At 39.7% G+C, this 27,323-nt stretch overlaps 1 protein-coding gene across 4 annotated transcripts in view; it reads left to right on the forward strand.

Annotated features, from left to right (window-relative positions):
- ELMO1 (engulfment and cell motility 1) overlaps nucleotides 1–27,323 on the forward strand; it is a 305,196-nt gene that overhangs the window by 62,064 nt on the left and 215,809 nt on the right. For 3 of the 4 annotated variants that reach the window (XM_039548679.1, XM_039548678.1, XM_010398718.4), the window contains 4 exons: nucleotides 779–819; nucleotides 1,752–1,824; nucleotides 15,426–15,476; nucleotides 24,670–24,839. In XM_039548679.1, the coding sequence (XP_039404613.1) occupies nucleotides 779–819; nucleotides 1,752–1,824; nucleotides 15,426–15,476; nucleotides 24,670–24,839 (335 nt within the window). The remainder of the gene's footprint in view (nucleotides 1–778; nucleotides 820–1,751; nucleotides 1,825–15,425; nucleotides 15,477–24,669; nucleotides 24,840–27,323) is intronic. The other variant, XM_039548680.1, reaches the window with a different exon arrangement.

Genomic DNA, 27,323 nt, shown 5'->3' on the forward strand with positions numbered 1-27,323 from the left:
TCACCCAGCTCGTGAAATTTGGTGTGTTTCTTTTTGCCATGCAATTTCATCTATGGTTTGGGACATAGAAGTGCATCTTCTAGCCAGAAGTCTTCTAAAAACACTTGTGTATGCACCCTGCATTTATAACAATGTTCAAAACATTGCAACATCAACAGGCTGTTTTTTCCTTTTCTATTTTGGGGCCCAAAGCAAGAGAGCTGCTTTGAGTCAGTCCAAATGCTCCTGTGCTCACAGATGTAGAGAATAAAGCAGAACTGATACATCTGGGATTTTAACACCTTCCAGCTGGTGTTTTATCAGAAAGGGACTTGCATGTGTGCACTTAAGAGAGAGGATTACTGTCATCGTATGACCATCTCTGAAAGGGACAAAAGAAGGTTTAAAATTTTTGAATGTCTTCTGGTTTCAGATGTCATTTCTGGAAAATGCTCGTGTTGATATCTAAATCTTCTGTTTCTGTTGGGTAATGAGATGCAGTGTACACAAAAGGCCCTTTGATTTCTCAGTTGAGAAACTGAGTTTATGTCATATGGGCTAAGGTTGACAAAAATGATGGATAACGTCATAATGCATATGTTTAGAATTGCTATATTTATACCTTTATGAGCTCAAAACAGCAGAAAATTTTGGGATCTTTCACACTTAATGCTAAAGAAATAATGAAATGTTACTAGTTTTGTTCTTTGCATTTAGTGCCTTTGGAATCATATTCAAAGATCTCACAGGTATTCTAATTTGGTGATTTTGCTTTTTCTTTCTTTTTTTCATTTACCAGAAAAAGCCACTGTCCTCGATAATAAAAGAAGTCTGTGATGGGTAAGTTCTGCCATATAGAGCATACTAGATAAGGTGCTTTTTGAAGTATTGAACCAAGTAGGAGATAATTTTTTCCAAAGAAAATCTAGATATCCTGTATGACTAGTCATTAGTTTCTTAAATCTTTTTGTGTTATCTTCAAATTTTGAATTTGCAGTGCATTTTGGGTCAATTGCTTGCAAGATGAGGCTCCTAATAAAGCAGCTCCATCATGTGGGTGACTCTCATTGTGACTGTTTCCTTCCTTTGTGCACAGAGATGCATTTTGCCAACTCACTTTGGCTTGTGGTCCCTGCAGTTCATGGGTTAAGGGACTAAAGCACTGCCTCTGGCTTTAAATATTGAGCAGGGTCCAGTGGGTGCTGTAAGCTGGTCCAGTTGATGTGACTGTTCATATGAAACTGAAATGTGAATTGCAAATTCTGCAATATGGACTAATAATTGGCTAAGACAAATACCTTTACTTACGTTTAATGGATCAATTGAAAAAGCTGTTTTAAGCTTTTATGTTTTAAGCAAGTGCTACCACACAGGAGAAACTAGTTAAATTCATCAAATTGCTGCTGAGCTAAAAAGGTGATATTTTATGCCTAATGTAATATATCAACTTAATACTATATGTACTGTGTATTGTATAAGCTAGCATAAATTTCTGGTACTGTACTTTTATTTTTTTTGGTCAGTTTTAGTGACTTTGTGATGTTGCTTACTGCAAACAAAGATCACTAGGATGTACTTGTACTGAGGTTTTCCGTTTGTAAACAAGCTTTTAACTTTGGAACTCATCATTGAAAGCTGTGGAAAACTATGAGAAGTATGAGAAATACATGGGAATGACAGACACTTGTTTGGTCATACTAAAATTATGTAAAGGGTACTTTTTGAATTATTAAGATTTCATTTTGTGATTAATTTATTTTCATATTTCTAAGGTGGTCTCTTGCAAATCATGACCAATTTGCACTGCAGTATGCTGATAGCTCTAATTGCTACATCACCGAGAAGGTGGGTAAATCATTCAATGCAATTCTTGCATAGCCTGTAAAAATATTTGCCACAATCATTTATTTTAAATTAAAATTTATGAAAACATACTTTCCATAATGCAATGCCACTGAGAGGGTAGGTACTGGGAGACCTGATTTAATGACTTTTTGACTGATTTCTTCTGTTAGAAATAACAAATAGAAGTCTGAATGTGCAAAGTTCTTCATGACAGTTGAGTTTGAGACTTGAGCACTGAGCCCTTCAACTTTGGTATTTTTGTGTATTTAGTATTCTGCTAACAAGTGGTGTACAGGAAACTGAAATATTTAAAACATGAAGGGCTATTTGAAGTCTGAGGAGACCTTCAGTGCATGTCTCTTTCCTTTTTGGCTGAGCAGGTAGAAATAAGTTTCAGTGACTGTGTAATATTTGCTACTTGCTCCTGCCTGCTGTCTTGTCCTTATCCAGTTCTGTATGTTCTGTTGGCTTACTTTTTTTGGTCCCCAGAGAGCGTGGCAATAGGTGATTCATCAAGTGAAGCAATGATTTCAGCACAGAGTAATGAAATGGCTATAGCTGTAATAAAAATGGAATGTCTAGTATGAATATATGGGACATGCTCATCTGAATGGGACCAAGTAGAACATTCATTCCTAGCATTGCTGATAAAATTGCTGAAATTAAAAAAAGGAGATTATTTGGAAAAGTGTACCTGTAGTACTGCAGAGGTACGATTTCTAAGCAATGGCAGAAGGACACCGTTTAAAACCTGCTGAAGTCCACATGCAAATTCCCTAATCTCAGTGGATTTTGAGCTAAAAAGACCTGAGCTCAACTGCATAGATATAGATGCCTCTTGCTGACCTTGTTATCAGTTTAGTTTGGTTTGCTCTTAAGTGGAGGCATCTCTTGGTTTTGTTTAGCATTTTAGGGTTCTTTAGGATTTGCTAATATGACTGAGACATGAACTAAGTTTTCTCTTGCTGCCATTCTTACTCTCACCCAAGAAATAAAGGAAACTTAGGCACAGTTAAGCATTTGGAAAGACTAAATTAAGCAAGACAGCAAGAACATTTGCTCATAAAATAGTGCTGTGCTTTTTTTTTCTGGGCTCTTTTGTTTTGTTTTGGTTTTGTTTGTTTGTTTTCTTGGTTTTTAACAGACCAGTTCAGTTTCAGTTTTTAATTTAACTTCTTGCTACCCTGGACAACTTTCTCAATGTGACCCTTTTTTTTTTTTTGGATCTTCCCCTTTTTTTGCTTGTGTGTTGTTTTGGGTTTTTTTTCCTCTCCTTTCTTTTCAAGTTTCAATTGACAGATACTTCAAAGGCCACTACAAGGAAACCTGTTGAATTACTGACTTCTTTGTTTTGCCTCCCCCCAAATTAAATAGTGAGATTGTTCTGATAATTGCCCTCAGTGGTGACACAACATTTTCTAATAAAGCAGACAATTGAATTTTCCTGTTGGCATTTGAACTCTGAGCAGTGAATATTTCCAAGAAGCAGGGATTGAGTGAATAGTGCAGCTTTTTGAAGGTCTTTCTCCTGATGCAATTGGAGGGATATTTCAGGCTTTATCTCCACCTTTGGTGGATAGGATTCTGCAGCTTTGGAGAAATGTTTTCTGTTCCACATAAAAAAGAGTCTGGTGGTTTTTGGCTGCCTTTAACTTGCAATAAGGATGGAAAATTATGGTCTTCTAGGACATTTTGGATTGTACTGCAGGGAGGACTTTGAGTTTGTTTATTCCCTGCTGGAAATATGCAGAGTGTCTGACTCTGAGTCACATAAATAAGAGAGAAGAGCTCTAAATGCCACTAGAATTACTCAGATGTCTGTGATTTTCATTAGATATTGTTCACTGTTTATAGCTGGTTGTTGGACAGTGGCTGTGAAGAAAGGCTTATACAGGCCATCACCCCTTTTACATACTTTCCCTCATTTGTGTTCAGTAGGATGTTGTTGCTCTCTGAATTAAAACATGAAAATCACCAGGCAGGAGGGCAAACACATGCACTTCAAGGAAGCTACAACACTTAATTGTTAAAGCCCACATTGCTTTAATCTGACTGTTACTAATGGACACGAGCAGAGCTTTTTTTGTGACAGTGACAGCTTCTCATAAGTAAATATTTTTTGCAGCTCTTAAAGGTGAATTGTATGTCTGTACGTATGCAGATAACATTATCTATAGGTCATGTTTCTGCAGAGACTGAGTGACTGCCTTCCAGGTAGAGATGCCTCTGTAAAACATCCCCATCTTTAAAGTTACCAGAAAGAAAAGCAATTAACCAATTCTTATATAAAGTAACAAGAAGCTTTGAAGTGAAAATGTCCCAAATGTTACATGGCTTAACACTGTAGTTTTGTTTTTGGTGGCAAACAGCCCACCTGTGTTTTGGCTGTCATATGCTGAACTCTGTCTTTTGTAGCTGGACCTATATTTCCTAATTACACCATACATAAATGAAAACAACACCCAAGCAGTTCTGTCTCTTAATTTATTTATGTTTTGGCTGTATTATTTGGAAAAATGCCTCTACAGAAGTAGCAATAACTCCTTCAGGCAGTACAAGTGAGGTCTTTGAAAAAATTTTGATTCAGCCAGGGTTCCTAGTAGAGATAGGGCTTATCACAGCAGACCCAATTTTGGCTGCTGCCTCTGGGGTTATGGTATGGCTATATCTGTGCCCCTGAAAGTGCAGTGGGAATTATTAATTATGTCTTCAAGCCTTTTATTCCAAAAATGAGAGAAATAAAAGTAGAGGGTATGTAAACAAGAAAACCAAGCAGGCACAGTGCCTGTGCTAAAATCTGTCTGGTGTTCTGATCATGAAGTGTTTGATTTTTAATTACATTAATAGGTGCGTGTGTGTTTTTAAGGGCCTTGCTTATCATGAAGGAGCATTTCTCTGTTAGGTCAAATATTTAAAAGCCTGACTTCTGAGTCAGGATCTTATCGTGCTAGATACTACAAGATAAGAATAAATAAGTCACCTTTTCTTCAGTCTATCCAGGCTATACCTGAATTAGATGCTTGTGTACATCAGGTGCAATGGCTCAGGAACACTATAGCCTGGGGGAACTCAGGTTTAGAAAAGAAAATGCTATATGGAGTGTATAAAATGGCTGTACAGTTTTGTGTGCTCTCTGTGTTCTCTGGCTGAAAACCACAGCTGTGTTCCTCTGCTGACAGCACAAGCAGTGCAGGGACAGACATTCTGGTGGCTGATGCTGTACATTGAGGGGTATGCCCGGTCCCTTATCACTGCTCACCCTTGTCATTGCAGACCTTGGCCACCTCTATCTGGTGTTTGGCTGGGGAAGGATTGGGTTTGATTGGTTTCACTGCTGGAGGCAGAATGTGGTGGCTCTTAACCCTCCACCTGAGCAACTATCGGAAACGAAGGGTTGGCTGCTGGTGCTGAGGGGTTTGTGAGCCAGCACTCAGCACACAGTGGTGACAACAGTGACTTGTTTTGTTATCTTTTACATACAAGGACATTTCATTTACCTGTATATTGAATGCAACCCATTTTTATTGTCCCAATTTTGTTGTGTTTGTTTTTTTACATCTGATGCCTCAGAAGACTCCCTGTGGGTTTTACTCCCTTCTTTCCTGTCTCCCACATTTCCCTTTTATTCTTATTGCTTGAAGCAGAGGGGAGCAGACACTGAGTTTACTCCATTAGTTTTGGGAGACTTTTAATCCTGTTTTGCAAGAAGAGCTGTCCCACCTTCCTTTTGTTGTAATTATTTGGCTCTGTGCTGTGTTTGAAGATGGGACATCTTTCTATCCCCTGTCTTCCCAATGCTGGCAACCTGGGTGAAGTCCCTGCTGCTTGTTCTTTTTCAAAGGTGATTTTGCTCACGACCTATTTTTTGCTGAACACAACCTGAAATTCCACTGTGCCCTTACAGGCTCCCTGAGTGGGAGTGTATGCAAATAACAGGACAAGAAATGAGCCATTTGTACAGTTGGGACTTTTTGAGTTTTTACGTTTTTCATACTCGTCTGTTTTCACTGATTAATTGAATTTCAGTGAGTTGAAAGTAAACATTCTTAATAGTGAAGGTTTCTGATTCATTGAAGGACCTGGTGCTTCTTAAGCAGCTGAGAATGAGAAGTAGCATGAAGGCTGGAAATTGGAGAAATGTATTAAGTGTGCTGTTTCCTTTTCCATTTTACGCTACTCCTGATAATACATTTGTTAATAGTGCTACATAAATGGCAGATTGCAGGTTTGACCTGGATCAAACCATGCCCAACTTTCCCTTTGCCACCTCTGAGATGTGGTATTCCCCTCATATTCACAAATTTCTTACCATTTGGGGAAATCTGCAGAGCCCTGCAGAAATTCCCTACAGTAAGGGCAGCGCATGGCATCTGAGTGGCCGTGATCCTGCCTGCTTGATGGATGCTGGTAACACTGCCCTGTAGACTCCAGTAAAATCGAGTGGACACCAGTATATTTTTCAAATGAACACAGGTAAAACTTGCGTATCCATATATTAAATCACTTTCAATCCTCCTTCATTCCTGCTGATTTCAAGAACAGTGGTAATGGTTATCCTTCTTTTAGTTCTCTTAGGACACTTTTTGTAGAACTTTTGGTCTATACTCAATTTTCCAAAGAAAATAATTATGTGCTGTTGACCTGTTATAATTCCTGGGCCCAGCACAAACAGCTTAATTCTTCTGCTTGTTTCCTTTTAATATATTTGTTATGATAATCTTCAGTTCCTTAGTTCCACATCAAGGCTGAGGAGATGGATCAAGTGTTCTTTTTTTTTAAAAGGCTGTATAGATATTTTCTTGAATTAAGTTTATAATTTTGCTGCACAAGCAACCACTAGAGAGGAAAGTCTCTGAAAAGATTTGGCTTTCTGTTACAGCACCTGAAGATAGGTGGCATACCAGGGGTACAGTACAACTGTTTGGATTCCACTGATAGCAAACAGTTCTGTGTAAGGTTTGGCCAACAGAAAAATACTCCTTAATTCATCTTTATACTTAAGGAACAACCTGTTTGAATGGGTAGTTTTCCAAAGTGCAGTGAACAGACATAACAGGTCAGTGCTGATCGAGGGTCATTTTGATTTCTTCTCCCCTTCCCCAGGAGATCTTGCTACTTTTTTTTTGTTTGGTTGGTTTTTTTGTTGTTGTTTTTTTTGTTGTTGTTGACAATTTTTGAAGGTGGTGGCAAGGGGGGAATTGTTTTGTGCCATTTTGTTCCACTTTAACTCATTAAATTTGCTTAAGAAAAAGGCTGCTTGATCTGATGCAGGGATGAGGCAGGACTCTTCAATCGTGTCCAGGAATAGCCTGTAGACAAGAAAGAAGTAAAGGAAGGGTAGGAAGAAGAATGGAACTTTGCTTTTTTTAAGAGCTGTGAGCTGTCCCTCAGTTGTTTCTGGAACTGGGTTAAGCTGACATAGAACAAAATTTGTCAGACTCCATATGTAGTGAAAAATGGAAAAGGGATGTTCTACCCATAGTCCTTCTGTGGGTGAGAGGAGGGGCACAGGAAGGGTGTAGGAGTGGGATGTATGTCCTAGAGAAGCCCAAACACCTGCAGGCTTCCCCTTAAACAAGTCTCGGTGTTGTGGTTCCAAATGTGGTGCTTGCAAAATGAGCTGGCCTGCTTTCCTGCCTATACTATACTGCTTATTCCTGTCTTCTACTGTGCAAACCAGCCAAACCCCAAAATGGTTTCATCTGGTTTAGTTCCCTTGTTGACTGATACAACTGTTTATGCCACATATAACAATAGTAGGAATGAGCAAGATGTTGAAAGCAAGACTCTATGGTAGCAAACCATGCTTTGATTTGGCAAAAGTGACTGTGAGCCACAGTCTTGGCTTCAGTATTCAGCTGTTCTTTAAGCATCTGCTTAAGCAGCCACTGCTCCTGTGCTGACCCCTCAGGGGTGCTATGAGCGAATGTGGTGGGTGACCTGTGCTGAAGAGCTGACTTCAATTTGATAATCCTTACTTGGGATTATTTTACTTGGAATATCTTACTAATAATAGTATGAGCACAGCTGGGTCAGTCATTTCCTGATGTTTATTTTTCAGGGTGCAGCTCTTACGTTCACTTATCAGAGGATGATAGGGCTGCTTGTCATGGGCCCACCCCTTCCGTGTTACTGGTACAACTGTGCTGTGTGTCTGTGTGGTTGCTTGAATTGGGGAACTGATCCAGGTTAAAAATAACTTGTGTGTAACTTCTTCTAAAGTGTCAGAAGGATATCTGCTTGAAGTGTAATACCACTGCTGCTCTGCAGAACAAGTAGTGCCTGGTAATGTTATCCTTGTAGATCAGTTCACTTGCAGATGGGTAGATGATGCAAAGTTTGGTCTTTTTCTTAGGATGTGGTTTAAGTGGCGGTCAAGCTGGTATTACTTTGGGTTGCTGGAGGAAAAGGTAGTTGAGTTTCTTTTTCTACTCTGTTTCTTCCTTCCTTGTTTTTGCTTCACTAACATCCTAGTGACTGCTGCTGGACGGTGAGCTTGTTCAAGTCACAGATCTGCCAAAAGAAAACTCTGGACTCTGGAATAGTTTTTATTCTCCTTTTTGTGAATGAAGGGGAGAGGAAGTGTTATCTTTCGTAAGGTCAGGTGGTTGACTGTGCTGCTGCCTGTTGGAAGATCTGATGTAAGGGAAGAGTTGGGAACCCACACACTGGAGGGATATGTGCAGAACTGTGCATCTTGTGGGCTGTAGAATTGCACTGGCTAAGGTACAGCCTGAAACTGCACCACTGGTCTAACTTGGTTTATTTACTACTGTAATCCTTGAATAGAGACAGACAAATAGCATGAAGAAAATGTCCTCTTTTTAGAAACTTCAGACAAACTACTTCATTTTTTCAGGAAAATGTTATCATCAAATTATAACATGAAAAACCAGAAGACATTTTCCCTTCTTTTCAACAGCTTCCCAGAAAAGAAATTTTATCACAAGATTAATTGCATCAGTATTTCTTCTAAAACATTACAATTCTGTCATGCCAAAGAGTACAATATTGGTAATTACCTGTATAACTTAGCTTACATCTTATTAAGTATTTTGGTGACTAAAAATAAATTTAAGAAATTCCCTACCAAGTCAGCCAAATGAAATCTCATCTCATAATCTGTCTCTCAGAGTCTCTAGCAGTAGCAAATGCTGTTCAGGGCACTGATCTGATGATGGCTTTCAGTCTTTATGCTTCCTCAGTGTTCCCATTTGTTGTACTACAGGTGTTGGAGGCTACATCTACACTTAGTCTTTTTAATATCCTACATAAAGGCCATGCCACTCTTTCATCTCTTGTTGAACCTGCTGATATGGCCTGCTTATATAACTCCTGACAGCAAGTTTGAAGAGTTTACTGCCTTCTGAATGAAAAGGGTATTCTTTATCTGCTTTAAATTGATCCCCTACTGATTTCAAGTACCCCAAAGTTCTTATACTGCAGGGTTTCATAAAAACAGTTCTGCATTCTGGTTGTCCACTACATTCTTTCTTGTGTCCTTTGTCCCTCCAAACTGAGGAGACCCTGCCTTTGAGGCAACTGCTGAAGCCTATTGGACACTTGCCTTTCTCTGCATTTTCTCAGAAACTACTGTGTCCTTCCTAAGATGTGAAGATCAAAGCTGCCTCAGTGCCCTGTATGTGGGTACGTGAAGTTACTGTGCTGTGGCAAAGTGACACCCTCTGTCTTATTCCCAGTGCCACCTCTGATGACACCCAGTGTTTACGGGATCCTGTAGCACATTGAATCAGTGCTTTAAGGGAGATCTGCCAGCAAGGACTTTGCTTCTCTTTCCTGAGTGGATAACTTAGTCATGAACTCTATAACTCAAATATTTTGAGTCATTTTTTCCTTATTTACAACTTGCACCAACTCATCCTTGTGGAAATGTAATGGAGTCGTTAACTTAAAGTGTATTTCACAGCTCTAATTTTCTGTCGTTGTGTCCATTTGGGGGAATGTGTAACAAAATAACAGCAGTATGGAAATAGTAATGAATCAATTACTAAAGGTAATAAACACAAGAAGAATTTTAGATTTCTAGGCTGTTATTCTCTAGGGTGGTTAGAGAAGTATGAAGAAAGCTGTTTGGTCAAGGTTAAAGAATAGGCTGAGTGAGCTATAACCATGGGAACCAATGCTTCTAGGTCTTCCTCAAATATGTTAAGAAAACATTCCATTCCAACCAGTTAAAGTGAGCTGAATGTTGAGTATAAGAGATCATTAAAATAATAAGACAAATGTGTGGCAAAATAAACCATTTTACCTGATAAATTTTCCAATGTCACTGCAGCAAATCTCTGAATAAATAGCTTCGCTATTTTGATAGGGGTTTTTTTAAGTGAATTTGTTTACCTTCATCCCTCTGCATGGTTTGGCGGACTCTGCTAATGCTTGAGGCCTGCTTTCTAGATGCAAATCTCTGCAAGTCCCCTGCATGTGTTTTGGGTAAAGTAGTCTATGGCACAGAAAAGCAGTGCTTTGAGACTAAACAGAATCTGGTGGCAGATAGTCATAGAAGCATAGACTTGTTTATGTTGGGAAAGACCTTCTAAGATAATCAAGTCCAACCACTAACCCAGCACTGCCAAGTCCACCAATAAATTGTGTTCCCAAGTGCCACATCTTTTAAATGCTTCCAAGGATAGTGACTCAACCACTTCCCTGGGCAGCCTGTTCCAGTGCTTGGCAAAACTTTCTGTGAAGAATTTTTTCCTACTATCCAATCTAAAACACCCCTGGTGCAACCTGATGCCATTTCCTCTTATCCTATTGATTGTTACTTAAAAGAGACTGACCTCCACCTTTCTGAGCCCTGGGGAACACCAGTGATGACCAGCTGCTAGATGTAACCAGCTGAATGTACCTCCACTCATCATCACCTTTTGGGATTGGCAATCAAGCCAGTTTTTTACCCAGCAAGCAATGCACCTGTCCAAGCCATGAGCAGCCAGTTTCTCCAGGAGAATGCTGTGGGAGACAGTGTCAAAGGCTTTACTAAAGTCCAGGTGAACAACATCCGCAGCCTTTCCCTCATCCACTGATCAGGCCAATTTGTCATAGGAGACCAGGTTAGTCAAGCAGGACGTGCCTTTCATAAACCCCTTCTGGCTGGGCCTAATCATCTGGTAGTCCTGTATGTGCCTCATGATGTCACTCAAGGTGATCTGTTCTATGACTTTCCCTGGCACTGAGGTCAGACTGACAGGCCTGGAGGTGCCCACATCCTCCTTCTAGCCCCTCTTGTAGATGGGCATCACATCTGCTAATCTCCAGTCAGCTGGGACTTCCCCAGTTAGCCAGGACTGTTGATCAGTGCTTGAAAGTGGCTTGGTGAGTACTGCCACCAGCTTCCTCAGTGTCCTTGGGTAATTTCCATCCAGCCCCATAGACAGTGTGTCTAAATGGTGTAGCATTTCCCCTTCGATAATGGGGATTGCAATCCTCTCCTCGTCTCTGTCTTCCAGTGCAGGGGACTGGGTACCCCGAGAACAACTGGTGTTGCCACTAAAGACTGAGGAAAGAAGGAATTAAGTACCTCAGCCTCTTCCTCATCCTTTGTGACTTACGTGTTCCCTCACATCCAGATCACAGGATATTCTCTGTTGGAAGGGACCCACAAGTATCATCAAGTCCAACTCTTACGTGAATGGCCCATATGGGCATTGAACTCCCAGTGTTGCTGTTCTTAGCTCCTTGTGCTTTCTTACCAAGCTAATCTCATCTGATGGATATTCTCCCTAGCCTTCCTTTTGTTCCTAATATGTTTATAGAAAGATGTTTTATTATGTTTTCCAGCAGTAGCCAGATTAACTTCTAGCTGAGCTTTGGCCCTTCTAATTTTCTCCCTGCATAACCTCACAACACTCCTGTGGCCCTCCTGAGTGTGCTGCCCCTTTTTCCAAAGGTCATAATATCTCCTCTTTTTCCTGAGTTCCAACCAAAGGTTTGTGCTCAGCCAGGCTGGTCTTTCCCACTGCTTGTCTAGCATTGGCCTGCTGCTGAGCTTTCAAGATTTCCTTCATGCAGGATATGCAGCCTTCCTGGACTCCTTTGCCGCTCAGGACTGCCTCCCAATGGGTTCTGTCAACCAGGCTCCTAAACAGGCACAAATCTCCCCTCCAGAATTCCAGGCTAGTAGTTCTTCCTTACTTCTATGAGAAAGGAAAACTCTCTGACATACAGGGCTACCCCACTGCCTCTCCTTCCTTGCTTCTCCTGCCTTCTGAAGCATTTATAGTCATGTAGGTTCACGTTGCTCCAGCTGGTGAAGTTAGAAGGCAGAGGGTCCTAAAATCTGAATGCAAGATGAACTTTCCAGGTATCCTCTACTTCCTGCTGTGTTCTGCTCTTTGTGTGTCTTTATGAAAGTATTTAGTCTGATTGAAAGCACATCTTGGAAATATTACCTACTCAATTAGACAGAAATCATCTTGTGATATATCATATCTTGCTAGATAAAATATTTCAGATGGGGCTCATTTATATCCTTGATATAACTGCTGTCTTTGTCCTAGATAACATTTATAACAGATCTATTTTCCTGTTATAGAGATTTTAGGGACATTTTGGATGGTACCATTTCACTGGTTCCTTCCCTGCTCAGGATTAATCTTTTCTAACACAGATCAACACCACGAACCTACCAACCTCATGTACACTTGACAAACGGGTTGGGAATATCTTGGAAGAGGGTTTTTTTTATTTTTTTTTGTCCTGTTCTTGTCTCTTTTTTTTTTTATTATTTTTCTACCATAGGTGGGAATGAGTTCTGTCCTGAGTAGGAGTGATGCTTATAAGTATGTCTGCCAAAGCTGGGCTGCTGTAATGATGTTCTGTTATCCTGGAAAAGAAATCCACAGGATGCTATCCCTAATACTAAGCGGATTAACTGTGTGTAAATGTTACAATTAAAATTAACTGGCATGCTGACTACTGCATCACACAGTTAATGTAAGAAAGCCTCTTGGCTTAATTGGACTCTTACATGCTGTTTCCTGGTATGTGATTAAGCCAATATTTAGAATGGATAAGCAAAAGTGATTTTTTTTATTGTGTAACTGCTAACCTTTTTCAAATTTTGGCTAGCTTGCTGTGCTAGAGACTTTATGCTTTGAATGCTTTCAGAGATAAGGTGTGAGCAGTTTTCCTTAAGTCTTATTCTAAACCAGGAGTTGAAGATGAGCTCTCTCTCTCTCTCTGTTGTGATACAATGATTGAATTTAAAGTATAGGACAGACATACACACCTTGTGCTGAGCTGGACATGATGAAAGGTCTATGGGCTTGTGTGTTGTGGGTTCTGACAAGCATTACACTTTTGAGTCTGAAAGCTTTGGTGTTTTAGATTCATCTTGATGATTAAACAAAAAGACTCCAAAGAAAATGGAGTTCAGTGATGCTTTTATGTACTCTTTGTGTTCCTCTGTGTTTCCTCTGTTCCTCCTCAAGTCTCTGGAGATCACCATATAACCTTCTCATGCTATGCTCAGTACCTCTTGTTTGCAGTGGACTAGGAGTGTTTGCAGAGATACTTATTGTGGCCTAGATGAAGTAACTTGTCACAAACAAACCACAAACTCGTTTGTACTCATTTGTTCATGTTAATTGCAGCAGGAAACATGAGAAACTTTAGGCCTAAAGTTTTGCTGCTTAAAAAGATAAGCCTCTATGTGTGCCCTTATTTATGTTTAGGAACAGTCTACTTCTAAGCTCCAATGTTTTTATAAAGATGTCAGTGAACTTTAAATTCTGAATGTGATTAATGTAGTTCAAGTTGTTTCAATCTTGTTGATTCCCTGTTTTTCATATTGTTGCGTGCTGGAATTTGCTGCCTGCCAACCAAAGCTGATGGAACCTTGTGCATGTGTACATGTACCCGCTCTGGCCTAATGCAGCTGAGGTGCAGTAGCTTAGTCTAAGCTGCTGATGGAGGTAGATTTAGCCTATGCTAATTGTCTGTCCCAAAGCAATTACTTTTATTCAGCTCCACAAATCCAGGAGGTGGTAAGAGTTTAAGCGACCACAACTGTTTGTGAAGTGAGTTTGTTTCAGCACTGATTGAGATTCAACCACACAAATGCACTATGGCCACTTCACACAGATTCCTTAGACATGATGAAATGTAGCTGGGTCTGGTGCTGTTTCACTGCAAGTGGAGAAAATCTGGCACTTTGACAGTGCTGTGGGAAGTCACCCACTACTTAGCTGCTCACCCTTCTTTGCCCCTCTTTTGAGTATAGCCTGGCTGGCCTCCCTGAGACTGTTCTGGGAGGAGGAGACAGCTGAGGGCTGAGGAGAGTTGCTACATATGTAGGCAAAGATGCTGTGAGAAAGCTTCTCTCTTGTACCCCCTGTGTTGTCTGGCACTTCAATTATTTCAGTTAGAGTGAAGAAGTCTTTGTGGGTGGAAAGTGATCTTTAAGGATCTTGGAGGTAGCTAGAACCAATCCCACAGACGACTTGGATATCAAGAATGAGACAATGAACTGGAGTTTTATTTTGGGGCTACTTGACCTGGTTTCAGGCAAGATTTATCTGTTTTTTAGCATTTTGGATTTGAGATGTATCATAATGGGAACAAGAAGGATGAAATAAATTTGGGAAAAACTGTCTGAGGAGAAATACACCTTCATATTTTTTCTTGGCTAAACACCAGTCTGCAGAAAGCCTGCAACGTGGTCTTCAGTACAAAATTAGCTCTTCTCTCTCAAACTGTTAGGGATTCCTCCAATTCCTTTGACAGATTAGGGTGTCAGCCCATGAGCAAGCTACTGAACCATGACTGGCATTGTGCTCCACACAGTCAATACCTGTCAGTATGTTCACTGCTGTAGGTACCTATTCTCCTACCCTGTAGTGAACAGGAGGTAGTTGTTGAAAAAGGGGAGGCTCCCCTACACACACCACAGGGGGAGACCGTGCACGTGGGCTTTGACCACAAAGTCGTAAGGATGCTGTAAGTGTACACCACAGCTTACGCCATGGCAATGTGAGCTTAACCAAAAGAAAATGTTTAATGCCCTCTCTTTCTGACAGCCAGGCAAAGAGAAGGACTTATGACATGTTTGAACTTTACACTGCTAACAGCAATGCTTTTTTTACTTGGAGGGAGAATGCAAAGTCGTGGTGGCAGAGCTCAGTGGGTAGGTTCCAGTGGTTTAAGTCAGCATGTTCTTGTTATAGAAAATAAAGAGCCAGTGGGATGAATTCTAAATCCTGCAGATGCTTAATGACAGGTTTCAGCAAACTTACAAACTCCTCAAGTATGTACAATGCCAGAGCCGGACGCCATGGACAGCATATTTCAAAAAAATATTTAGAAGTTGCCAGTGGAAGCTAAATTTTGAAAAACATTGAAGTCATTCTTGAAAGAGTTCAGGTTGGTTAAGTGTCTTGTGAATTCAACCGATTTGTTGAAGCTAATGTTGCATGCCTCAGTGAGGAAAATAGATGCTAGCTTACATCTGAAAGAGGGAAGTTTTGCATGCAGACGGGGAAAGCACTGTTGCAGGTTTAGCATGACATTCTGCTCAATGCATGCTTCATCTTCTTATGTGAGCAAGTCTTAAGTAAAACCTTTGGATTTTTCTCTTTCAGAATCGTAATGAAATAAAAAATGGAACCATCCTTCGATTAACAACATCTCCAGTGAGTCACTGTTCTGTTCTTCTCTTCCTTCAAAGTGAAGATTCAATTAGTAAATTGCTGTGAACTAATGTGTGTACTTTCAAGCTTTATCCACAATGTATTCCACAATCCTCCAGGAGCAAAGGTTATGAGTTATGGAGGCAGGGGTAATAACTCTAAGTGACATTTGGTGATACTGTTGGCACAACTGGGTGGGTTTTTTGTGTCTCACTTCCACCAGGAACACCTTTCGCATCCAAACCACCCCTGCTTCCCTGCTGATATTGCAGCCTCACTCAAGTTGCTCTTTTTCTGCCTCAGAACTCAAAGCCAGGTGGAAGGTCAGGGATTTGAATCATGGAGAGCTTTGCTGGGTGGCTCAGGTCAGAGCTTTCCTGATCTCTGGGTTTGTGTTGAGTGAGTAGCAACTGTAATGTTGAGATTTTTCTGGGGTTTCTTTGTTGTTGGGGTTTTTTTCCTCCCACAGCATCTCATTGCCAGCTCCTGAAAAGCACGGCAGAGTTGCTGGTTGCCCTGTAATGGCCTGTTTTCCTGCTGAGTTGAGCAGTACTGCTGCCACATGCTGAAAGCCACTATTAGTCCTGGAAGATATATGTCTAAGGCAGCAGCAATCCCATTTCCTCTCTGACAAATGTAGTTAGCGTGCCATTAAAATGGTTTACCTCTTCATGGTGGTGTTCTAGCTTCTGCAGATTCAAAGCATTCTTATGGCCAAACTCTGCCACCCAGCTTCTCAACAGAACGCACTTCTCAGCAGCCAGCTGGGCAACGACAAGTGGTTTCCATTACTCTTCATCATCTTTTTCAGTGGTCACTATATATGAAGCTTTATAGACATAAAAAAAAAAAAATAAGCAGCAGTTTAAGACCATGGCTCTGTCAGTGTCTTTGTCACTCCAGAGTCTCTTGGCATATATCACCAAAACAGCCTTGTCCATGGGAAAACTACTTCCTGGTGGAGTCAACCCCATCTGATGGAAATTCCTCAGAAACAGACAGCCCCAGCACCAGCTCCTTCTAACCTTTGGGACTTCTTAAGAACAAATATCCACTCCAGTACTGCCCAGACTTGGGATCTCTTGAAATCAAAACAACATATGTGGTTCATCAAGAACCAACATAGTCCAAATGCACTGCATCATTCTTTCGTGCAACCACAACGTGGAATAACCACATAAGACAACCCATGGAATCCTCCCATCTCAAAATCCACAACCAGTTGCACCATGCAGCCTCACTGAAGAGAGGCTGTGCTGTGACTGATCTGTGGAGATGGCTGGCTGGCTGGCTTCATGATCACTTGTGCAATTGGAAATGTGACCTACAAACACAAAAGACAAATCTTGGGTGTGTAACACTTTCTGCTACTCCCAACAGTCAGGAAGGTGAGGCTTTGCATAGGACTATCATCTGCTTGTCCTGTTTCTTTGGGGGTTTGCTTTAGGGTCAGTTAACCAAGACAGGAGTCCTTAGGAATTGAGATATTACCTGTTACCTAACAAATTATGGACCACTCTGGCACTGGCTTGCAGTTATGAGTGACTCAGCTGTCCTGTTTTAAGATAGAAGGCTGGTCTCCTCTCTATTCTTCAGCAGTGATATTTATGCCTGAACTGGTAGTGATATTTATGCCTGAAAAATAAGTATGCTTATTTTCAACTTCCCGATGTTTTAAAATTTTTTGTTAACTTTTTCCAGAATCAGAGAGGTATCTTGGAAGGAGGTTTTGAAGGAATGGATTGTTTTTTGTCAGATTAGCAAGTATTTGTATTCTTTAAATAGATATAAGATGAAGTTTTGCATGTCCCCACCCTACAATAGTCTCTTTGCTTTTTAAGGTATTGTCGACGTGGTCATCATAGCAGTACCTGAAATAGATAGATTTCAGGCCTCCAAGCTGTGGTTCTTAAACTGCTGACCCACACAATGCTTGTAGTTTACCCTGAAAAGCTAACAGGCAATCTGTTTCCATATTCCCTCTGAAATTCTGTATGAAAGCAACAGTAGTTGGAAGAGATAATGTGAAGAACAGGCTGCATGATACACTTCTACAAAATGGGAAGGATGCTTTTCCTAGCTGTTAGTGCTGGGTGAGAAATGTTTTTCTCATCATGTGAAAACATTAAGATTCTGAATTCCCCCCACCCCCTCTGTTTTTTCTGTCCTACAACAGGATAAAGCTGAAACTATCTTTCCTCTTCCCCCAAAAAACCAAAATCATACTCAAAAAAAAAAAAAAAAAAAAAGCTTTATGAAAAGGTGGAGGAATTAGGAAAGGAGAGAAAGATTGAGAGAAATGAAGAGAAGCCACATATGGATTATGCCGTTTCTGGGATGTGTCCCTGTAGTTTCAGAGGCCTGAGCTGCCTACTTCCTGGCTGTTGTGGGAGAAAAAAAAAAAACCTGTCCTGAACTTCACAGGCTTTTTGAGGAAACCTTTTTCCTTGAAGAATTGAGAGGAGTTGTGTTGACCAGTTCTGAAGGCTGCATGAACTTAAAATGCTTTTTTAGTCCTTAATTTTTATGCAGCTTATTACCTTGACAGCCAGTAGTCTGGCTGCACCCTTTACATTTGCATGGCCTGAGTCAGAGAAAATTAGGTGAGAAGGATGAAATGCAATCTTTTTGAGTTTTGTTGTCATTAGCCTCCAATTATTTATTGCTCATGCACCCAGAGTAGGTACTGTTAAAGATTAAAAAGAGAGAGAAAAGAAAGGTAGTTTTATCTAGAAATAGTAAACCAGCATTTTTGGGTTGACTTTTTTTAAATGAGGATTTGAAATCTAACTCCATGAACATAAATGCTAAATACTTTCTGTTTTCTAATCTCGAATTTAGATTATTTTGTGTGCCTACACAGGACCTTTATCTGAAAACCATTGTTAATACTGCAAGGGTAGAACTGCAGTTATGGTGTGCTGCTAAATCCATTATAAATGCTTGCCTTGAGAGATTTACAATGTGCCTATTTTAAATTTCTTTGAGTTAAAAGTTTGCAAACGCCAGTCGTTAGGCCTGGTGGGAATGTGAACTGCTTCTTTGTTTCCGTAGGCCTGTTTGCTAAGTTTGTGAGATTCTCTGAAAGACTGTTTTTTTCTAAACAATGCTATTTTTTTTCCTCTATAAACCGCTCACCACACAGACACTCTGTTTCCTAGGTAACTTGAGTGCAGATTGAATTTCTCTCATATTATCTTTGTTCCTATATCATCTTTCTTATTTATTTTAACCTCTCCTATCATCTTTCTTACCATAATTCTTTGGGCTATTGTGTGTTTTTGCAGTTTTCTGTGACCTGTTTTCCCCCTTTGTCCATTTGCATTTCTGAAGGGACTCATGAAAAGTTTCTTATGCAACATTTCTTTGTATTTGAACATATGTGACAGTTGAAATGCTGTATTGCTATTGTCTCTTTTGTGATAACCATATTCCAGTGCATGGTGGGTAGGTGTATAAATGAGCTGTAATTTCTCCCAAGTGTAAGGCTGATCTGAAAGGACTTCTGTGTCCTGCAATGCAGCAAGCGAAGTCCAACCTTTTAGCGTGTGCAACTGCAGGATTCCTTCAATCAGATCCTGCAAATCCTCCTTCAAATGATTGATCATTTTAAAAAGGTGCTAAAATACTGGGAAAATTAAATTGAAGGAACTGGCATTGTTTTTTAAATTTAATGGTTTTCAAACATAACTAATTATTTGAGCACTTACTGTTTATTAAAAGTGGCTAACTAACAAAAAGAGCCTTGCTCATGAACTATATACCTTAAACCCTGAGGTAAAGGGGTTTTTCTGATGTGGTATTTATGTGGGCTGATCATTTGCTTTTGTCACATGTTTATTTTTTTAATCCCCAGTTGAGTACTCAAACCTGTAAGTTTGTAGGCAGATGTATTAGAATTTGTAGCATGAGTGATCATGTAAATAAAGGTTTTTAATACAAGTCATCATAATATTTTCTCTGAATGCTTCTACAGATATGAGGAACATATTTTTTTTTATTTACATGTGATCTAAACAGACAAGGAAGTGTAAAGAGTTTTTTTAACCTATTTTTGCTTATACATCTGAATCCTCTAAGCAAAAGTCTGAGGATCTAGTTTATAATATTTAATCTACAATTGCTTGAACATATATTTGAAGTTCTGTAAATGCATAACTTTTTTGCAGTTCTAGCCTGTGACTGTGATTATGTTTATCATGCAATGGAGAATTAGTTGCTAATTGATACCAGAAGCACTGACCATGGGGGTCAATTAGCCACTTCTACATTTATCTGCTCATAGTAGATTTGAGAAGTGGAGTTGGGGTTTGTCTTTTTCTAGATAAAGGTTTAATCTGATATGTTCAGGTTTCGAAAGGCCTATTTTGAATAGTAAGTGGAAGAGATTGTTTCAAATGCAGCTAGAAGAAAAAAAGGCATATAAGGCATCGAGAAGTGGCTACTGATTGCATAAACTTATTTTATTATTATATTATTATTAAACTTACTTATTATGTAATACATGTGGCTATGCATCTGTAATGCTTTTGTCATTGGTTGAGTGAAAGACTCTAGAGGTAACCATTTCCCTCTTACTGCCTCCTTAATTGCCTGTATTCATTCTGTAGGACTTCTCCATGTATCACATCTGTACAGGGCTTTAGATGTAGAAACTGTGCTTCAGTGTTCATGTAAAAAATGTTAACCATTAATGTACTAATTAAAATAGAATCTCATTGCTTATCTGGCATCAGATGCTAGTCAACCTTGGTGGGTCTGCTGAATCTGTATGTTTATGATGATGTCATGTATCCACTCCCTCATTGCTCTCTGGCATATATGCAGTTATAGGTGAAATAAAAATCCAGGAAAAGACAGCAGTTTAAGCCACCATGGTGTTTCAACATTGAATGATTGAAAGTAAACCACAGAAATGCACCTGTTTGGTAGTTACTGAGGGTCTGTATGCCCCTTTTCTAGTTGTATGTTGACTAATGTGACTAAATCTACAAGGAAGATCACAATACTCTTACTTTATTTGCTTTTTGCAAAGGATAAAGAAGACAACTGATTACATACAGCAATTTAAATCAATGGTCCAACTTTCTTCCATAGCACATTCAAGTTTGATAGCAGATATTTTCATTTGTATCTATGCCCTCCCTCTTGTCCTTACTCCCTGTATTTGGTATTCTGTACAGAAGCCCTGCATATGCCTGGTTAATAAGTTGCTTTCAAATTTTGAACAACATAGTGGCAAAGAAATGATAATTTGATCAGCAGAATCCCTTGTTAGGACGATCTTGGGATTCTTAACCTCCAAATGGCTATTTGAGTCTCTAAGAAAGTCACATCCTGGATTTAGGTTGTTAGTTTTCTCTTTAAGCTGACAATCTCATCAAGCTGCTCCTTTTAAGCACTGCTACTCCCTAAGGGTGACCTTTCTGGATGTCCTTGGAGGAAGTCATTTAAGACTAGACATGTGGCTTATGCCACTTGACAGCCTTTTGAAATGCTGGGACTTCAACAGCACACGTTTTACAAGCTTCCCATCTTCCTTCCTTCCTTCCTTCCTTCCGAGGAGAGCAGTTAATTCTGCCTTTCATTTACTTGGGCAGCCATATTTCTGTTAATTCCTTCTAATGACTCTCAGTTGCAAAGGTTTATATATTTATATTTATTCTTACCTGAATGATATTTCAGTAGGAATGCAGACATGGCAGCCAGCTCTGCTATTGCTTTAATGAGCTGTGCTCTCTGTCCATCCACTGATGGCTTGTAAATCATTAAAATAGCTCCCTGGTAAGTACTCAGAGCATATTTCATCTGGGTTTCATTTTTTAATGTGCTCACAAGTGAGCTGTACATTGCATAAGCATGTATGAGTGCTATGGCAACAAGAATTAGAAGGCTTGTGAGAACTGCATGGTGTTAACCAAGGCAATATTTTCACCCATCAGGCACTTGGGGATGACAACAGACAATATGACTTCTGTCCATGTTTCCAGTGAGACATGTGCCAGCACTCTTGCTGAGACAAATATATGTTTACCTCTTTAATCAAGATCTCTTCTGTCATTTGTCTGTTCCTCTTCTGAGAGTAGAAGGAGCAAGGTTTATTTGATCCAGTGCAAAACTTGTTTCATGTAAAAAAACTGCAACTGTGTATAAACTTTGCTGATGGAACATTGGCATAGTCAGGTAAAGCCGGTGATGTTAGTAAGCAGTCTTTTATGTGCTTAAAACATGGCTGAACCACTTTTGTAGCATGGATTTTTGTGCTCTGTAGAGGGTTCCAAGCTGTCTCTGATCTAAGATAATATTTTGGTTTTAGTCTGGTGACTTTCAAAGCTCTCACTGACTGTAGAGGAAAGAGGATTAACATATCTCAGTTGATAGGCTGGTCCTGCTCATGCTGCTGTTGTGCAGTGTAGGTGAACTGCTAATGTATGTTCCTGTCCTGGTGTTCTCGGGTTTGGTGAGAGGGAGGGTTAGCTCTTTCCATGCTTGGTATGGATACATGTGTAATGGAAGTCTGGCTGACAGCAGCAGTTCACCACCCCCAGGTGTTTCTGCTGGGGGCGGGACTCTGTCCTCAAGAGGAAAGGTGAACCTGACCATAAATAATCTGTTGTCAATATGTATGAAGACAAAGCATTGTTTACACAGCACAGTGTGTTGTGAAGGGGTTTGGAGGAGGATGTTCTCCTGGCTCTACTCGCATACTTTTCTTGCTTGCTGTTGTGCTACACAGGCAGTTACAGTCCCCACCTGTTTGGCCTCAGCTCTGCTGCCCAAGGTTTCCCCACTCAGGCTTATTGGTTGAGCAGCTCAGGAGAGCTGCTCAGTCACCCTGAACTAGTTGTTTTGTTCACCTTTCCCATTTGTTTCATTTACACTTAATCCAGGAGCTTTTAGAGGACTGGATTCCCATGGAAAGTTGGGAGAACTTCCAGTTCAGTAGAACTTCTTTCAGTAGGCAGACAGTGGGAGTGGTAACTTTCAAGAACTATGGCAGGCAGGCCATGTGCACAGATTTAATAGGCTTAAGGTTAACTTTGAGTAATCATTTCCAAAGTTAGGGGAATGCAGCTGCCATGGCAGTATTGAAGTTTTCCAGAGTGTTTCTTTTCTGAGCTGGGCAGGAATTCATACATTGCATGTATTCAGAGAAACAGTAATATTTTGAGAATGCTTTGCATCTCTGAGTCTTTCTGGGATGTTAAAAGTGGGGAGTCCAGAGTCAGAAATGGCTCCATGAAGGAGGTAGTTTGGTAAGGTAGGAGCTGGCTGTTGAACTTCTGGTTCAGGTAATAATAGTGGTGAATTTTTGTAGCTGATTATAGAAGAGTACTTTAGCAAAGCTTTCTTCACCTCTCTGATGAAGGGAAAGGGCTGGGGGAAGTATTCTGTGGTTATCCTGGAAGCAGAAAGTAAGAGGTATCTATTTTTACCTCTTCCATGGGCTTCAGCAAATGATTTACCTTATCACCTGCTTAAGCTTCAGAGAATATTCTTTCAGTTTCCATTTGGATAGACCTTGCCATTCCAGAGAGACTGTATAAGCCATTGTTTCCCCATTACAACTCAAATCCATTAATAGAGTAGGTAACTTAGTGGCAGAAAGACCTTTTGGATTTTGGATTCTGCCTTTTATAGGTAATGTAACTGCTATGGCTGCATCACCCTATACTTATGGCATAAAAAACTCAGGACTAAAGATTTTTCATTTCTTTTCAATTCTGTCTCAACTGAAGATGTTAACCACAGTCGGACTAACTAGAAGGCATTTCTCCCCCATCCATGCTCCTTACCACGTGTGTTCTGGCCAAATACTGACTGGAGACTATGCATTCATTCTTCTTTCTAAAAACAAGAAGTAATAAACCTTGCTGATATTGGAGGACATTGGGACACTTAATTTATTCATGTTTTTGAAGCAATCAAAGTGATGTAGCTAGGCAGCTGTATCTGTAACAACACAGTGCTGGTTATTTTCTGGGCTCCTTGTTTAAATGTTCACTTGCACTAAAAGTGACTGCTTTCTCAGAATCTTGATCTTCAGAGATGACCATCTCTGTGAAGAGTACATTCATTACTTGAACAGAAAAGGAATTGTCTGCCAGCACAGCCTTTTCTTCTCTATGTCTTCTCCAGCTGAGAAAGAATAAGCATCATCTCAGAGAAAATAACTCAGCAGAATTTACATTTGTTTTCCTAATGACACATAGCCTCTCATTCACCTTTCCTTGGGTGTAGGTAAGAAATGAATTTTAGGAAACAGAATTTTGCAAATATCTCTATATGTAAGGAGGAGGATTATTTTTCTAAAAAAAGTATCAGCTAGCTATTAACTGAAGCTTTTGGGTATTCTGTTCAGGTAAGTGAAAGCATCAAATTGAAAACGTGAGATGTATTTTAAAGTATTTGTATGGCTAAAGAGAGAAGCAATTTAATATGCATTATTTAAGTATTTCTTTAGCTTTTTATCATCAGTGTCTATTTTGAATTTCACTATCTCATCCTCTATTTGAAACATTAATGGGCAGAATAGTATAACACAAGGATATTGAACATGCAAAAAGATGTATGACAGATAATATCATAGTATTATGTGGGAAGTAATTATTCCTACACTCCTTGTTAGGAGGGTATGTGAGTGTTTGCACTGACTGTGAACAAAAGAAGAGGGGGAGGAAGGAGCAGAAGATCTGAAGTTGGTCTCTATTGATGGAACATGGTTAGGGCAGTATGTGGTCTTTGTTGCTGAAGGTGATGAGAAGTGTGTAACCTGAGTAAGAGTTGACAGGAAAAGAAGTGCCACTATTATTTTACTGAGATTGTCTGATGCAGTTTGTTTTATTTTCAGTTCTGCTTTTATTGATGTGATGCATAAGCTGTTCAAGCCAAAGGCTGTCTGTTGTAATGCTTACGTTTTTCCTGAGACAATAGGACATCTATCCATTGCTCAGCTAATGATTCTGCAAGAGTCCAGATAATTATAGGTAGTAATGGAGTAATATATGAGTAATATACTTTTACAAAAGTAATTTGTATTTGAGCTACTTAATCTTTTCTGAGCTTAGAAGTGTTAAATATCATTAATATTAAACATGGCCATTATTCTGGCTTACACTGACATTTTATTCATGGTTTTTGTTTTAATGAAAGCTGTTTTGTTGGTTTTGTTTTGTCTGTTTTGTTTCTCTCTTAGGCTCAAAATGCACAACAGCTCCATGAGAGGATCCAGTCTTCTAGTATGGATGCAAAGTTAGAAGCACTGAAGGACTTAGCCAACTACTCACGGGATGTTACGTTTGCCCAAGAATTTATAAACCTGGATGGCATTTCCCTCCTAACGCAAATGGTTGAAAGTGGCACAGAGTAAGTATTTTGTTTAAACTCTGGTGTTCCTTCTGTGTGGGGTGATTTCATGCTCTCTTTCTGAGTTGAGAAATTAAATATCTCAAGTGTTCTGAGCTGCTAGGATAGTGTATTAATTATCAATGAGATACTGATTTTATAATTTTCCCTAACAATGGGCTGGTCAGGACTGGGGATGAGCAAAGTAGGAAGTCACAAGTACCCCCTTTGCCATAAAGTTTTGGTAGACTGGGGTCCTAGTTTCTTCTCTATTCATTGGAATTTCAATAAGCCAGTGCTGGTATATTTGAAGTCTGATATTTAAGTGATGTCACCTAAAAACTATGTTTTAAATTTCACATTACTGAGAACATGTGGGGTAAAACCCACATGTAAAAAATGCTTTACTTTATTTCCATTTTTTATTGTTTTGACTCCAAATAGGATTTTTTTTCTAATACCAGTGGGCTTTTTTGTCATGAAATTGAAAGCTGACCTCTAAAAATACACCTACTCTTTACCAGAACACCTTAACAAATTTCACCATTGGTGAAATTCAGGACCATAGTCCTGAGAAAGTGTCCATTGGCTTAATGTGGAGGGTGCAGCAGAAAAGTGTCAACTGGATTGTTGCACTATTAAATTATGCTCTAACAGTAAGCATTTGATTTCAAGTAAGAGATTTGCGGTCAGTGTCAACCTCTACTACAGAGGAAGAAAGCAATACCCACACCATCTCCTGAGAGAAAGAAAACTGAAATCAGTTCAAATCCCCTCAGAATGTCCTTGAGTTCCCGTGGATTCAAGGAAGTAAATAGTGTTAGGAGGTAAAGCAGAAGTAGTAAGTGGTCTTTGAACTGGAACACAAATGGTCTCTGAGGGTCTTGTACAAGATACACTGTGGATTTTCCACAGAAAAATTAACTACTTTCTAGAATCCAGTAGTCCATAGACTGGGCAGTGTAGAAGAAAGCTCTCCCTGATCCCTGCCCATTATGTGGTTAATGGTTTATGGGACTCTGGAGCCTTATTGACTAACTACAGCTATATACTAGATTTCCAAATGCTCGTGGTTTCATATTCAGCGTGTTGGGGTTATAGTCTTTATTTTTTGCAATGGTGTGGTCTGTCGTACACATGACATGTTATGCCACTTTAAAAAAAAAATGCTTCTAGGTACCAAATTTGGGAACTTGTCTTATAGTCATGTGATATTTGTTGTTTATGGACCAAATTAAGTTTAAGAGCAAAGACAAATTTAAATTGATGTAAACACATGTATGCAGTGGCTGCACTAATGAAAAGTATTCTGAATGGATGGGCTCACATATGCCTGTGAAGGTCGGAACACAGGAAAATTAGCAGTCGCTGCCCTTGTGGTTTATTTTGTCATGGCATTATTTAGGTTAAATGGTTTAACTTGCTCCACTGCAGAAGGTATTTAAACTAAAGCATTTTATTTTCTATTGAAACAGATAAGGAACATTCACATTTTTTATCATATTTTCTTCTAGCTGCACTAAGACTAAAGCAAGTGCCCTCCTCAGCCTTCAGATGTGTTTGTACTGCTGTTTTGTAGCTGTGGGATGAGCCAAGCTGTAGCAGACTGGTCTGGATTAAAAATAACTATTTGGGAGGGAAACTACTAAAGGCAACACTACTGTTGAAAGAACTGCCTAGCAAATTATACCCTGTAATAAGTCCTGACCGAAGGTATAAGTTTTCAAACCACACAGCAGGCTTGTAAACTGGACATATGAGCTGAGTTTACTACTTTTTTTATTTAATTTTATTTTATTTTGTAAGTGGCCTGCATTTTGAGGGATTTAAATTTTTTCTTTTTTGCTGATGTAATGTGTCATCAAATATGCATTGATTGATCTACCTGTCTAATGTATTTATCAGTGTTTCTGTCTGTGGGGAGAAACACTCTCGAGTTTGGGCACTGGACAAAGTCTCAGACTGTAAGAGTTTCCAGCAGCTTCACGTGCTGATGAGCTCTTAGTACTCACTGCAGTCTTTCATGTTCAGCAGCCTAGACATTCTGCAGCTCCTGAGGGTGTCAGCAGGTCAGGTTTTTCCAGGTCTGGTTTTGCAAAGAGAGTTGTAAAGCAAGGACATCTGTGCTACATTGTACGTTCCCTTCCACTTTTATACTGTGCATCACTGGCCGATGAGTGCATATTTAACAGAATTTGGGATTTAATGAAAGGAGCAAACATACACAGGCACAGCAGCCTAAGCCTGCCATGGTGCTGCTGCTTTCCTTTCTCATCTCACTTCAAGGTACTGAATCTGTCCCCTGACATCAGGGTCTGTCACTCACTGCTGTGTCAGCACACTAAGCCAACAGACTACTTCCTCAAAAGAAAGAAAAGAAACTTTTTTTTTTCATTTAGTGTCCTAGGCTGTCAAAGAAAGGCAGCTGGATTAAGTCAGTTTTCCTCTTCTGTTCTCTGTTCCTGCTTTTGCTTGGACTCTCTGCACTACTCTTAGTAAGAGGTC

This window comes from Corvus cornix, chromosome 2 (genome assembly GCF_000738735.6).
Source record: "Corvus cornix cornix isolate S_Up_H32 chromosome 2, ASM73873v5, whole genome shotgun sequence".
Classification (NCBI taxonomy): domain Eukaryota; kingdom Metazoa; phylum Chordata; class Aves; order Passeriformes; family Corvidae; genus Corvus; species Corvus cornix.